This window comes from Ictidomys tridecemlineatus, chromosome 9, assembly GCF_052094955.1.
Source record: "Ictidomys tridecemlineatus isolate mIctTri1 chromosome 9, mIctTri1.hap1, whole genome shotgun sequence".
Lineage (NCBI taxonomy): Eukaryota > Metazoa > Chordata > Mammalia > Rodentia > Sciuridae > Ictidomys > Ictidomys tridecemlineatus.
Window position 1 is genome coordinate 12437106 of NC_135485.1, and position 14555 is coordinate 12451660.

General features: G+C 33.1%; 1 protein-coding gene across 12 annotated transcripts in view; it reads right to left on the reverse strand.

Annotated features, from left to right (window-relative positions):
- The window catches only part of Lcorl (ligand dependent nuclear receptor corepressor like), a 153110-nt gene that overhangs the window by 96163 nt on the left and 42392 nt on the right, over nt 1-14555 (reverse strand). The window contains exon 5 of one of the 12 annotated variants that reach the window (XM_040292601.2): nt 14457-14503. The exons of the other annotated variants lie outside the window; for them this stretch is intronic. Coding sequence (XP_040148535.1) covers nt 14457-14503 — 47 coding nt within the window. The remainder of the gene's footprint in view (nt 1-14456; nt 14504-14555) is intronic. 12 annotated transcript variants of the gene reach the window in all.

The window sequence follows — 14555 nt, forward strand, 5'->3', positions numbered from 1 at the left end:
AAACTTTTACCCACTCATTTTAGCACTCAATCATACTATTGTAGGGTGATTTTTATTTTTCTCATTCCTTATGCATTTTTAAAATGTGGACTTCTTCTGTAAGGAAGAGCTGTCCTTCTGTCTCTCCTTCCTTATTTATTTCTTCACTCACAAAGAATTAGTATAAAAATATAGGTATTTATTTTAATGTATGAGTTATAATTCAATTCTATGGTTATTTATTTTGATGCTCAAATTCTAACTTTGGCCATCAGAGTTCTTTTTCCACTCTTTTTTGAGTACTTTCTTAGATCTTGTCAACACAAAATAGTCCCAGCACAAGCCATGCAAAAAGCACTTCTTGATTTTCTTATACTGGAGAATCTGTCTCTTATTAAGGATTATAAATCTACATAAACAGAAGTCCTGCACTTCAGTAAATATCTTATGTGTAATATCTGTCAGATAATGAATATGTTATATAATCCTCAGTAACATGTACACACTATTTAAGAAAGCACTTCCTTGCCTTAGTATTTTTGGAGGCCAGGATCAGCAACTTAGTACTTGTGGGCTACAGTAACAGAATATCTTAGACTGGTAGCTTATAAAAAGAAATTATGACTTTTTAATTTTTTTGAAAACGTTTTTTAGTTGTAGACAGACACAATACTTTTCGTTCTTTATTTATTTTTACATCATGCTGAAGATCCAACTCAATGCCGCACACGTGCTAGGCAAACGCTCTGCCACTGAGCTACAACCCCAGCCCAGAAATTCATTTTTCATAGTTTGGAGGCTGGAAGTCTACAGAAAAACTATAAAATAGTCTGAGAGAGCTATGGATATAATACACAACTAGCAATGGCTATAGGAGACAGTTCATAATTATATGTAAACTAAAAGTGCCCCAATGGTAGTTTACAAAACTAACTGATCACTTTTTATAAATATAATATTTGGTCAAACACTCCACTGTAACCCTAGACTTCTTACAGCTTAGTAAATAATAGTCATTAAGATTTAGCAGCCTCTGAGATTTCGAAGTGGCTTACAGATAATTCTTTAAAACAGAATAAAAAACCTAGGTGTGAGAATTGTCACTGTAGTTTAAAGTTATCTTACAATCTCCCCTTTTTAGATACATGACAGAGATAATGACTACTTTTAAAATATACAAATAAAAGTGGCTTAATTTACAATACCATGAAAAGAATAAAAACTTAAACAAATGTATTCAAAAGAGAAAAAACAGAGAAAAACAGACTTGCGACATGTAGATTGCCCAAGATGTTTAAAAAATAAACTATTAATTTTTTTCACAACATCTTCTCATACACATAGAAGACCCGTGGCAGGAGAACTGAATGAATATGTATGTAATCACCAGTCCTTAATTTTTAAAACAGCAAAAGAAATATAAACTAGAAACACATTTCATAGAGCAAACTTTTTAAGATACCCAAATATATAGGAACTAAGAAAGCTACTTTTATATCATATCAACCCTTGAATAGGCTCCTCCTTAACTGGCTTGGTTTCTTGGCAATACTCCTGAACTATACTGCTGGATATGGTATCCTAAACTTGTTAGATTTGAACCATGGTATTATAAAAACCACACACATGTATATAGTGTACATAAACATGCATTTTAGGAAAAGACCTTTTTTTTTTTTTCAAACCTATACCTAAAATGTACAATTTAATTGTACAAAAATTAAGAGGAAAATACAGTTGGCTTTTTGTCTCTGCATGTTCCACATCTGCAGATTCAACCAACTATACATCAAAAATTTGGGAGGCTGGGCGCAGTGGCACATGCCTGTAATCCTAGTGGCTCCAGAGGCTGAGGCAGGAGAATTGCAAATTCAAAGCCAGCCTCAGCAATGGTGAGGTGCTAAGCAACTCAATTAGGAACCTGTTTTTAAATAAAATACAAAATAGGACTGGGGATGTGGCTTAGTAGTTGAGTGCCCGAGTTCAATCCCTGGTACAAAATAAATAAATAAATTTGGGGTGGGGTTTGGGGGGGACAATCATATCTGTACTGATCATGCCCAGATATTTTTTCTTGTCATTATTTCCCAAAGATAATATAACAACTATTTACATGACATTTATATTATATTATACATTCTAAGTAATACAGAACAATTTCAAATAAATGGGAGGATGTTTATAGGTCATAAATATTATGGCATTTTATATAAGGGACTTAAGCATCCACAGATTTTTGTACCTTAGGGGTCCTGGAACCCATCTCCCATGGATACCAAGGGAAGACTATATAGCCCATACTAAGAGTATCTTATAGGTATTTGTTTTATGACTAAAATTCCTCTCTAAAAAAATATTTACTACACAAAGAACTAAAAATATAAATACTGTAAAGATATTCCTTGCCCCCAGGAATGTCAAAAGTTACTAAGATCAATATGATAGCATCTAAAATTGACTAAGGTAAAAATCATTTTGTAGAGTAAAAATTATCCATAAAAATCCCTTTAAAACTCACAGGTAGAGTCTATACCATACAACATCATAAATTATCATGTATTATGAAACACAACTTTTTTAAACAAGGGAATTACACTTATTTGCAAAGATGATAACAGTACATGAAGCTTGTAAAAACCAGGAGCTATTATGTAACAGTAAATTCATTTATCTCACGTATCATGGTTGCTATAGAGTGTAATGTGAACAAACAGAACTGTGGACAGATGTCTACATGACAGATTTTTATTTTTTTTGTTATACTCTCTTTTTGAAAGAACACATGACACTCACGCTCCATTTCACACATGTAATGTTTCAGGAAATCTAAGAAGGTAACTCCTTTTTGCCTAAGGGTAGTGAAAAGAAAAATAGGGATAAGACCAGAAAAACTAAAGCATTTCTTCTATTAAAGATGATTCAGAATTCATCAAAGAAGAAAAGAGAAACAAAAAACATTACATGTAAGTATAGAAGAATTTCAGTGCACCTCTGCTATTGATACTAAGTAGCAAAATAAAGACAGAGGTTTTCCAGTAAGGGAATAATAACTTCGTTTTTAAAATAAAATTGATGACAAAATAACAGAGGAGACAGATAAATTCAATTATAACATGAAAAACACTATAACAGTATAGTCCTACAGGAAAAGAATCTAACAGCGTAGGAAAGGGAAATGTAGAAGTCAAAAAGAACAACAAAAATATTCTAATTTTATGCATACTGTCTTCTTTGAAATTCTTGTGGGTTATACCTAGAAGTAGAAAGCTGAAGTAGAAACAAATATGAACTTGAAAAATGAAGACTAGCAATACAGATTTCCTATAAATAGAAATTGAAGATTTTAAGCTACAGAATTAGGTACAATAGGGAGTATGAGAAGGAAGCCTTAACATTTAAGTGATGAAACAAAGAATATGAAAAATCACTTTACTCCTGTTTACACCTTCTTCTTGTATCATGGGGGAAAAAAAACAGAGGAAAGAAAGAGGGATACAATGTTCAGAGAACTAAAGAACACTAGAAGAAAGTAATGAAATGAAAGCTAAAGAGAGTTCCCAAGAAAGAGGAACATACAAGCAAAGTCAAACACTGTAGGGTTGAAGCAGTCCAAGGGTTGAAATGGTGTTCTTGGTTCTAGGATATAGTGGACATTTTGTGGGGGGTGGAGGAAGAATGCTGTCTAGTACCCAAAGTCTTCTATTTTTAGTACACTAATCTCCTTTTCAAGGCATTTACCCACTAGGTTGGAGCACTATTATAAAAAACACACTTCATCTGAAAACTCTTAAGCTTTTCTGTACTCTTGGTTTGTTTGGGCATATTCATTTTCTGGGGAGCTATTCTCATCTCACTTGTACCATAGATGTGGACAAGACCAGATCCCTTCTCTCTGCTTCCTAATGAAGATTAAGCCACTTGAATGTTTCCTTTTAGGACCTGAAAAATAAACACTATGAAGACATAAACCTCAAGTTATGCAGACCTGTTTATTATAATGTGTCTTTGACATAGTTCCTGCATATTTGCCATGCTGAGTCCTTTAGCTTTTAGAAAATTTTGAAAACCTTCATTACTCAATAGCCTCCTAATAACTCCCCCTTTTCCTTAATATGGCCAAAGTTAGTAAATCTGAATAAAGAACCTTGATACAAGAGCTATTCACTTTCTTTGCTTTCCTCTACTGGGGAATTTCTGCTCAATTGTCATCTCTATTGTAAAACCTATGCTGGCAGCAATATACTTTTTTCTTAGCTCTAATTTCAAGTAGGATTATTTGGACTATTTTTTATATTTCCATAAATATTTCTTACATATTCTCTTATAATAAACGAACACACCGTATTATGGTATATAAATAAGAATAAGGCAATGATATAGTGAAAGAGTTAAGTCCAGAGTTTTGAGAAATTTAATAACCGCAAACTATATAATTTGAAAATCACAGGTAAAAAAAAGTTTGATTAAGGAGAAAACATAAGAAGATAACTTCTATAACCTGGGCCTGTGTACTAGACTTCTATATGCTTTCTTTTAAAAGCAATTTACCCAAGACTATTCTGCTGTGGTGTAAGTCAATATAGTATGTTAAATTCCTTGACAACCTGTCATCCTAAAGGCTATTCTCAGGGGTAAGGAATGCAAGACTCCTCCCTGAAGATACAAGAACAACAATTGCCTGGAAAACAGGACTTTTGTGACCTTTATACAGATGAAGATTCCAAGACTCAGGAAGACAGAACAATCACAAGAAAAGCCTTCCAACCACAAAATCTATAAAAACAAGTTTCAATTAGAACCAGTCATCATGGGCCAAGGTGACCAAGAGCTGTTTTTAGATCTTTAACATATAATTTTAATCTTATAATAGTAAAAATTTCTCCCCCATGGCTTTCACTTGGGTACCTATGGGTAAAATCAAGTACAGAAAGGACTTTAAAATCTCATGTCATCTTACTGTCAGTCAAAAGCTGAAAAATGGTACCTGGGCAGAACCCTAGAAATTTCCCTAATATCCCCAATGATAAGTAGGGTAACAAAAGAGCATCAAACTGCTTTCTACTTTGAGATGAGCCACCATTTCCCTTAAGGGGATCTTTCCTTTCTCCTAACAAGCGTGGCTATACTTTCACCACATTTCAGGTTTTGCTTGAAATTTCCTCCTGTGAGAACAAAAGAGCTAAGAGACACAATGTGACCCCAGGACCCTTCTCCCTAGATTCTTGGGACCACCACCAGTAACATGCTAACAGTGAGGCCATAGCAGTATTCCCTGATGAATTGACAAATGTGTTTAAATCACCATACACATTCTCAATCTTGATGAAACACAAACTTTATGGGGGTAAACGGTACCTCAAATATGTTTTAGAAAAACAGAATGATATTAGATATGATGATGTCCAAAAATAGTTCAACATTGCTTTTTAAGTGATAATTTTAAAGGTGATATTAAACTAAGACCTTTTTTTTGGGGGGGGGGGGTGCTGGGGAGTGAACCCAGGGCCTTGTGCATGCAAGGCAAGCATTTTACCAACTAAGCTATATCCCCAGCTCACACTCTTTATAAGATAATGTTAATGAAGCTTATTTTATGATATTCAAATAATAAGACTTGAGTATCCTTTATGATTCATCAAAGAACATAAGAAAAAGAAAAATCTTTCAAATAAGGCTCTCCTGATAATAGTCCATGCTCATATACACCTTTTCTTATTTGTTTTTGAACACAACATTTATACGGTCTTTTTGCCTATAGTTAAATGTTATTACCACAGCTTACAGGCAATGGACATATCACACACTATAAGCATATTGATAATGAGTATCAACATATTGAAAATGAATATATAATGAAGGATGCTAGTGCATTTGACATTTCTGTGATGTAGGATTTACAAAAGTTTTGGTTAAAAGATACTGCTGTCCAACCAGTGTCATGGTTTAGATATTAGGTGTTCCCCAAAAGCTCATGCATGAGACAATGCAAGAAGATTTAGAGAAAAAATGATCAAATTATGAGAGCCTTAGCCCAATCAGTGAATTAATCCCCCTGATGGGATTAACTGGGTGGTAACTAAAGGCAAGTAGGATGTAGCTGGAGGAGATGGGTCACTGGGGACGTGCCTTCTTGATACGCATCTCGTATCTGGTGAATGGAGTTTCTCTCTGCTTCTGATCATGTGAGTTGCTTGCTTCCCTCTGCCACACGTTTCCACCATGATGTTCTGCCTCATCTTCAGCCCCAAGGAATGGAGCTAGCCATCTATGGACTGAGACTTCTGAAACTCTTGAGCCCCCAAATAAACTTTTCCTCCTCTACAATTGTTCCTTAATCATAAATTTAGTCTTTAGTCACAGCAGTGAAAAAGCTGACTAATACAACCAGGCCTGGACAAAAGGGTAACAATAAACAATAAATGGAGTATGACAGAACATAACCAATGTTTGCTAACTTCCAAGAGTTAAAAAAAAAAAAATGTTGACTATAAAGCTAAAGCTCTTACATCTTGCTAAAAGAAGTTGGATTTAAAGAAGTCAAGATTAAAGATGTTAAAGAACCATTTAACATAACCCAATAAAAAGTTTGATTAAGGAAATCTTTCAACTTGATGCTCAAAGTAAGCCAAACAAAGATAAAAGAGTCAAAAAGACTTCACCAAATCTTTACATTTTAGATCATGTAGATAAAAACATTTGCCGTTTCAAATGAGTGTGATCATGACATAAAGAGAATTATCACATTTAAAAACAAAACTGCAAATACAGTCTTGCTTAGAGAAAAGTTATGCCTGGAGAAAAAACTAAATTAGTAATATTCTATAGAAGAGCACAGAGGTGGGTGACATAGTTTCTTAAGAAAATAGAGAAATATTATTTTGTACATTAATACTAACCAGTCATACAGCACATATTGATTCTTCTGTTACTGCCACATAAAAGTAGTGCTTCTTACCACTTGAATATAAAGTATTCTGAATAGCATATATATAACTATATAGTGTGATACTTGTTATTTTTACTGTTATCACAGAGCATAGGGAAGAAATATTAACCAAGGACGTGGCAATTTAAAAAATAGGGTTCAAAATAGAATTACATCTCTTAACAATAAGGCCAGCAATTTCCCCTCTCTCCTGCTAGATTATACTTTCTCAAATTAATTAAAATATGCAAAGAAATTATTTAGACCAACTCCTAAAGACTTATATATATAAAAAAAGAAAGGCCTATTTCTTTCCAAAAGTTTTTAAAATATTTACTTCAAAAGGACACTAGGGCTGTGTAAAACCATTCAAAGAATAATTTAACAACTAAGCATTTCTGAAGGAAGTTTATAATACTAATATATTTTCAGTATTTCTGTCTGATCTTCAGAACAGGTTCAAATATTAGCACTCATCAATTGCAAGGAAGGACTCACTACAATTTTTTTTTGTAAAGGTCAAGTGTACTATAGCTGTAAGTCAAGATTTTAAAAAACTGTGAATAGGTAATCATGACTTTAAAATCCTCTTTGATTTTTAAACCTTTCCTTTTCAAATAGTTTAAATGTACTCAATTAACATATTGATATTAACTTGGTGTATAATTAAAACTATTCTAGGTACTAAAAATACAATGAAACAGACAAAATTTCTGCCCAATTGGTTCTCATACTATAAAAGTAACAGATAAACAGATTTTAAAAGGGGCTGTGACTGAAAATAAGTGGTAAAGTGAAATAAGGCAAAAGAGAGCTAATGAAATGAATAATTCTATTTGAATGTTGAGTCAGAGCATGGTTAAGACAGGAGTAATGTCTGATGATGTCAAAGAATGAAAAATGTTCCCTGGTAGAAATAAGATTCCAGGTAAAAGTAATAGCAAGCATGAGGACCCTAATATAAGATAAGGCTAGCATATCTGAGAAAAAGCAGTCAGTAAATGGTCAAGAGAATAAACAACAAAAGATGTGATCAAGGAAGAGGCATAATTAGATTTTATTCTAAGTGACATGCAAATTCCTCAGCTGCTTTTGGGCAGAGGAAAAATTGCCTGGTGTAAGCTTTAGATACATTATCTTGCTTTCTTGGTAGAAAAATTATTCGTGAGGAGAGGAAAAAGTAGAAACAAAAATGAAAATATAAGCAAGTGACAACAGTTCTTTGAGTAGAGTAGTAGCAAAGGAAATAATGAGACATGGTCAGGTTTAGGATAAATTTCAAGGTAGAGACTTGATTTTTGGATGTAGGGTATAAAGACAGTGAAAATGAAGAAAAGCTCCTTCCTAGCTGTGGAGCTTGGTCAATCGAGTCAAGAGTGGTACCTTTTATTAAAACAGGAAAGGCCGAAGTAGGGGAAAAGATTAAAATCAAGTATTCTGTTCTAGGTTAATTCTGAGATGTAATTAGATATTCTAAGAAGAAATAAAAGCAGTTAGATATATAACTGATTGTCAGAGGGTAAAACTGGAGAAAAGGTCAGGATTAGACTAATATTTAGGTATTATCAGCACACACGCATGACAATTAAAGCCATATAACTGAAAGAGTCCATCAAGTGAGTGAAGATAAATCAAGAAAAGAAGACAGTTGAGGACCAACTCCTGTGGCTTTTCAATATTTAGAGATCAAGAAGAAATCCAGCAAGAAGCATGTGAAATGAGCAATTCACAAGAAAGGAAAATAATAAGAATCAAAAGGATTACAATTTCCAAGAAACCAAAAAAGGAAAGTGATTAACTTTTTGACATGATGCTGAAGAAGGTAAATACTAATTGGTTTTTCTTTAAAAAGGACAAGATGGAAATACAACGAAATTGTTAAAACAATTTTAATGGAATGAAAGGGAAGAAAGTTTAATCAGGAAGGACAGAAAAGAGAAATGGAGATGGTAAATGTATGGATAATAACAAATATTTATTAAACTCCTACTTTATGCCAAGTCCTGGAGATGTACCACTTAGCCAAAGAACAAAAATCACACAGAATACAGACAATAAATTAATTAGTTAAATAATAAAAGGTGATTGTGCTACAAAAAGGAAAGGCGACTTTTAGTTGCTGGAGGTATAAACAGAGATGTGAAAAAGAAGTACCTGTAAAGACTGGAAACCAAGACATGACTGGATATTTAACACTAGTCAAGTTCAAATGTTGTGGGTCAAGTATGCAATAAATGGGAAATTAACACAGGTGTTTTAGTCAGTTTTTTTGCTGCCATGACCAAAAGATCTGACGAGAACAATTAAAGGAGGAAAAGTTTATTTGGGAGCTCATGGTTTCAGAGATCTGTCTACAGATGACCAGCTCCGTCATGCTAGGTCCAATGTGATGCAGAACATCATGGCAAAAGTATATGGTGGAGGAAAGCAGTTGGGAGCAAAGCACCAAGGAGCAGAAAAAGAGATTCCCCTCACCATGAACAAGATACATATCCCAAAGGCATACCCCCAAAAGACAAACCTTCTCCAGCCACAACCTACCTACCTACAGTTACCACCCAGCTAATCCCTATTAGTGGATTAATACATTGGTTAAGTTATGGATCTCATAATCCAATCATTTCACCTCTAAACTTTTTTGCATAGTCTCACACATGAACTTTTGGGGATACCTCACATCTAAACATGACAACAGGTAAGGTTCAAAGAGGCAAACAAAGATGACAAAAGGAGAGATAAAAACATAATATTTCATAACATGAAAAAATGACCCATAGGGATTAAGCATAAAAGGTGAACTGAATAAAGAAAGAATGTAATGAGAAGACAATGAACAGTTTAAAGTGGTATGGTCAACAGATTAAAGCTGCAACAGAGTAAAAAACATCCTAGCATAGAGTATGAAAACAAAATGGTAGCCAGAAAAAGAATGGGTAAAATTACATTCAGGAGATGGTAAAGGTCTAGGGATGATAATGAGAAAAGTTAGTCATGAGTAGAATAAAGGAAGATATCATTGGACATAAAGAGGTCAGGTAACTGAGAGGCCACAGCTACACAGCTGAACGTAACAGTTACACAGAATCTAAAGTCACCCTGAACTACGATGAAAATAATATATGGGAGGAAGAAAGTAAAAGGGCAGGTAGAGGTCTACAATATGGCAATATAGAAGGAGTCGGGGTTTTTAGTGAGGAGGTAAAATAAAAGCAGCAATGCAAATACTTGAAGACTGCCTGCCAGTCTCTTCACTCCTGTGTTACATATACAAAAGGAATTAAAAATGACCAGCAAGTGAGAAGGCTATAAAATAAAACATCCTTCACAATTATATAGGTTTCAACAAAAGCAAAAAAGTAAACATTAATAAATCTGTAAAAGATCACAAGTTTTAGAAAATAAAAAGAATGGATTTGGGTACTTGTAGAGCTTAAGAGTCAGGGTTAAATTATGAATAAAAAAGGCCAGGGAACATAAGGATTTGGGTGATAATAAATATCTGGAAGTTTTCCTTTAATTCCTGCAGACAAAGGGTGATCTTATAAGAAATATAAAACATCTTAAATCCAATTCTAATTTTTAGTATATTTTTAGAATTTGATTAATATCCCTATAGGGATATCATAAAACATGATGAAACATCTTTTCAAGACTAAATGCAGCTCATTCTGATACACGAGTTATTTATGGCATTAACATACAGTTCCCAGAGAGTTCTAAAAGGAATATCCATAAAAGGAAAATTCATAATATGATAACAATGGTGCCACAAATTTTAAGTACTGAATGAATTCTACCAAAACACTATCACTTATTTATGAATTTTGTGTATGACTTAAGAAAGCATTCCTTGCCCCTAGAGTTAAAAATTATTTTTATATTTTCTCCAAATACTTTAATAAATTGTATAGGATTTTTCTTTGTGTGTGTTTGTGTAGGGGGGGTGTTTTCTTCACTGAGGATTGAACACAAGTCTCTGCATGCTACACAAATACTCTACAACTGAGCTCTATATTCCCAGTGTCTCTCACTTTTGAGACAGGGTCTTACTAAGTTGTTGAGGCCGCAAACTTGTGATTGCCCTGTCTCAGCTTCCTAAATAGCTGGAATTACAGATGTGCATCACCATATCCAACTTGTTCTTAACAGTTAATTTCTAAGTTCTCTGATGTGTCATTTCTGCTTATGATGTCAACTGTGAGTTTAATTTTTTTCCCTAGAAGGCTAGACAATTGACATAATGCAGTCTGTTGAAAAATCTAGAATACTTTTACTAAGTTTATATGCCCCCTTTATTTTAAGCTATATTTCAATGTTTTTGGGTTATCCTTCTATCTTTTCTGAGTAATGTGTTCCAAAGTAATGTCTATATCTATGTCAAAACATACTGTTTAATTGCTTTATATTATGTTCTGATAATTAGTAAATCAAGTCTCATTTATTACTTTTTTAAAAAATTAACTTGCTAATCACTGCTGTTTTTTTCACATGTATTTGAGAACCAACTTGTCAATGTCTATAATGCTGAATCTTCCTATTTAAAAATATAGAACAGAATTTCATGTATACAGGTTTTTAAATACCCTTTCATGAAAATCTTGCATGTTTCCTATTTCTACATAAAAATATATTTTGTTGCTATTATGAATTATAATATCTTTTTATTTTGTTTTGTAGTTCATCATTGCTAAAGTTAAAAAAAACCTGGTTTTTATTGTCTTTTGAATCTGATTACCTTATAATGTTAAAATATATTCTTAAATTTAAAAAACGTATCACTTAAAAGATAGCTGCATTAAATGAAAAGCAATCTAAAAGATTAACACTCTAAGAAACTCAACACTATTATCAGTCATAGTCCATTTGGTTAGTGAATTAAATTAGTATTTATTTCATACTTTAGTATAAAGCTTAAACATTAAGAGTTTGAATGGAAAATGGCCCATGTTCCAAAAAAGCATGGGAAACTTTATATATAAAACTTGGCTATCATTTAATTCCAAAAAAGCATGGGAAACTTTATATATAAAACTTGGCTATCATTTAATTTAAGGGGATTAATAAGAGCTATCAAATAATTTTTCAAATAACTTCATCAAATCCAACAATATCATCTTTAGGAAAAACAACAAAAACAAAAAACCCCACCATACCAGAATAGTTGTTATATGACTGTTACATTTATGGGAATAAATAAAAGAAGAGCAGGAAAAAAAATGGATCAAGAAGAGCTTCATTTTATTATATATTTAGCAATATGTTGCACTTAGGTACCATGCCCGTACTATTTGTCCGATTTAGTCAAGTCCAAGAGCTTTAATTTAAAAATAAAAGAGACATCTTCCTAAATGGAAGCCAGTGACTTGCACACTTCAGGTGTGATCCGAGAATACGAAGCTAAAAGCAAAGTAATTTAGTTTACATTTCATGTAGATAGTTTTGGACAGATATTTTGAATGTATAGGTCTAGGTCTACCCACTTTCAAAACATGCTGAATGACATTCAGACTACACACAGTAATATTTACAATGTAGGAAAAGAAACTATATGTACATGCTAAATAATTTACTTGGATATAAATAATAACTGGATATAGTTTAACTTAGTACTAATTAATGCATTCAAGAAATATTTACTAAGGATCTAGGATATGACAGGTAATGTCCCAGATGCTGAGGTTTTGGAATAAACTAAATAAAATTCATATCATCATGGAGATTTCATTTTATTCTAGCATGCTAGTTACTTTAAAGTTAACTTCTAGAAGGAATTCAATTTTGAAATAGTTCTAAAGTAAAGAACACATAAAACTAGTTAAAAGTTCACTTTCGGACTAGGACATTTCTCCCCTATTCTATGTTTAACACTTTAAGAGCATTTTCTACTAGCTTCTAATTACATGAGACTGTATGAGATGTATTTAGATGAGGTAAAAAGCTTTCTCCATTCCCAAAGAAGGTCTAATGTCACTGGCATTTCTATAATCTGTGTATTATTAAGTACTAAGAGAACTAATCATTAAAAAGGAGAAACATAATAATATAGTAGTTCATATAAAAGAAAAATAATAATTCAAATAAAACATATTCTAATCCTAGGCTACTAAACATCAGAGAATGGAAAGTTCTCTCTTTCTTTTTTTCTTTTGCATAATCCTGGGGATCAAACCCAGTGCCTAGCACATACCAGCAAGCCCTCTTCCACTGAACTACATTTATCAGCCCATTTTTTTCTACTTAATATTTTTTTAAATGAGATGCTTTTCACATAGAACAGCTTTCATATCATTAATTTCTTCTTGAAAGGTACAGACATTTCTTCAAATGTTCATAACACAGAACTAAAAGATATGCTATTTAATTTCACTAAGCTTCATTGTCCCTACCTGTTAACATAATAGTAAGAGTACCTACCTCTTATTATTGTTTTGGAATTGAATGAGGTAAGGCATATAAAAGGCTAAGCACTCAATCATAATTGATAATATCAATTATCACTGTTATTCCAGGTATTAATAGTCTCAAATACAGTTTATATTTATCATTAACACCATCCCAAGTTGGAAAACTCAATAAATGCTGGGTGTGGTGGCTCGTGCCTATAATTCCAGTGGCTCGGGAGGCTGAGATAGCAGGATTGCAAATTCAAAGCCAGCCTCAGCAACTTAGTGAAGCCCTAAGCAACTGTCTCTACATAAAATTTTTTTTAAAGGGCTAGAGATGTGGCTCAGTGGTTAAGTGCCCCTGGGTTCAGTCCCTGGTACCGCCCCCCCCCCAAAATAAAACATAACCCAAAAAACTAACTCAATAAACAAACTTCAATAGGATAGTCAAAAAATATATGGTTTGAAGAGAGGATATATGGTTTGCAAGAGAGGATCAACATGGGATATACCTCAATCTAAACAATGGATTTTCAAGAATCAGTAATAAAATGCTACCAATATCCAGAATTTCTACTAAAAATGACTTTATCTGGGAAAATTTCAAAAAACCAAAGTTTCATTAACAAGATGCTTCATCAATATTTATCACAATTCCAAAGACCTAGAAGTATTTTCTGTCTTTAAAAACTTATTTCGTGCCTTTTATTTCAAAGTAAACTTAAGAGTAGAATTCAAAATACAAACAACAAACCAGTAAATGGAGATAAGACCATTAAAAATTAAGATTTTATTTAAAAGATATTATCTCTACCTCCAATCTGGACAAACCATATTGGACTCTCAAATGATTCTATTTGGTGGCGGCGGAGGGTGGGGTGAGGGAGTGGGAGGACAACAAAAACTCAAGTAAAAGGCTGGGGATGTGACCCAGTGGTAGAGTGCTTCCCATAAATAAATGAACAAAACCCCCAGTAAACAGAAAAACTTACATTTTAACTTAATCTGAAAAGTGATGATGGACTACAAATGAAGGAATTAACAAATTTAAGACCTGAAGTAAAGCAAAAACACTAATAAGAATCTTCAATTTAAAAACTCTGCAATTTTTCAAAGGATCTTGAAGAAAACCCAAATGGAGAGGTCACTAAATATCCAAGAACACTCACCCAACCATTGGTAGAAGACCTCTTGGAGACCCAGATGCTTGAATCAGCTGAAATAGTACCAAGTTTTTACTGATTACTCTTAATAGGGCAATGGAGCAC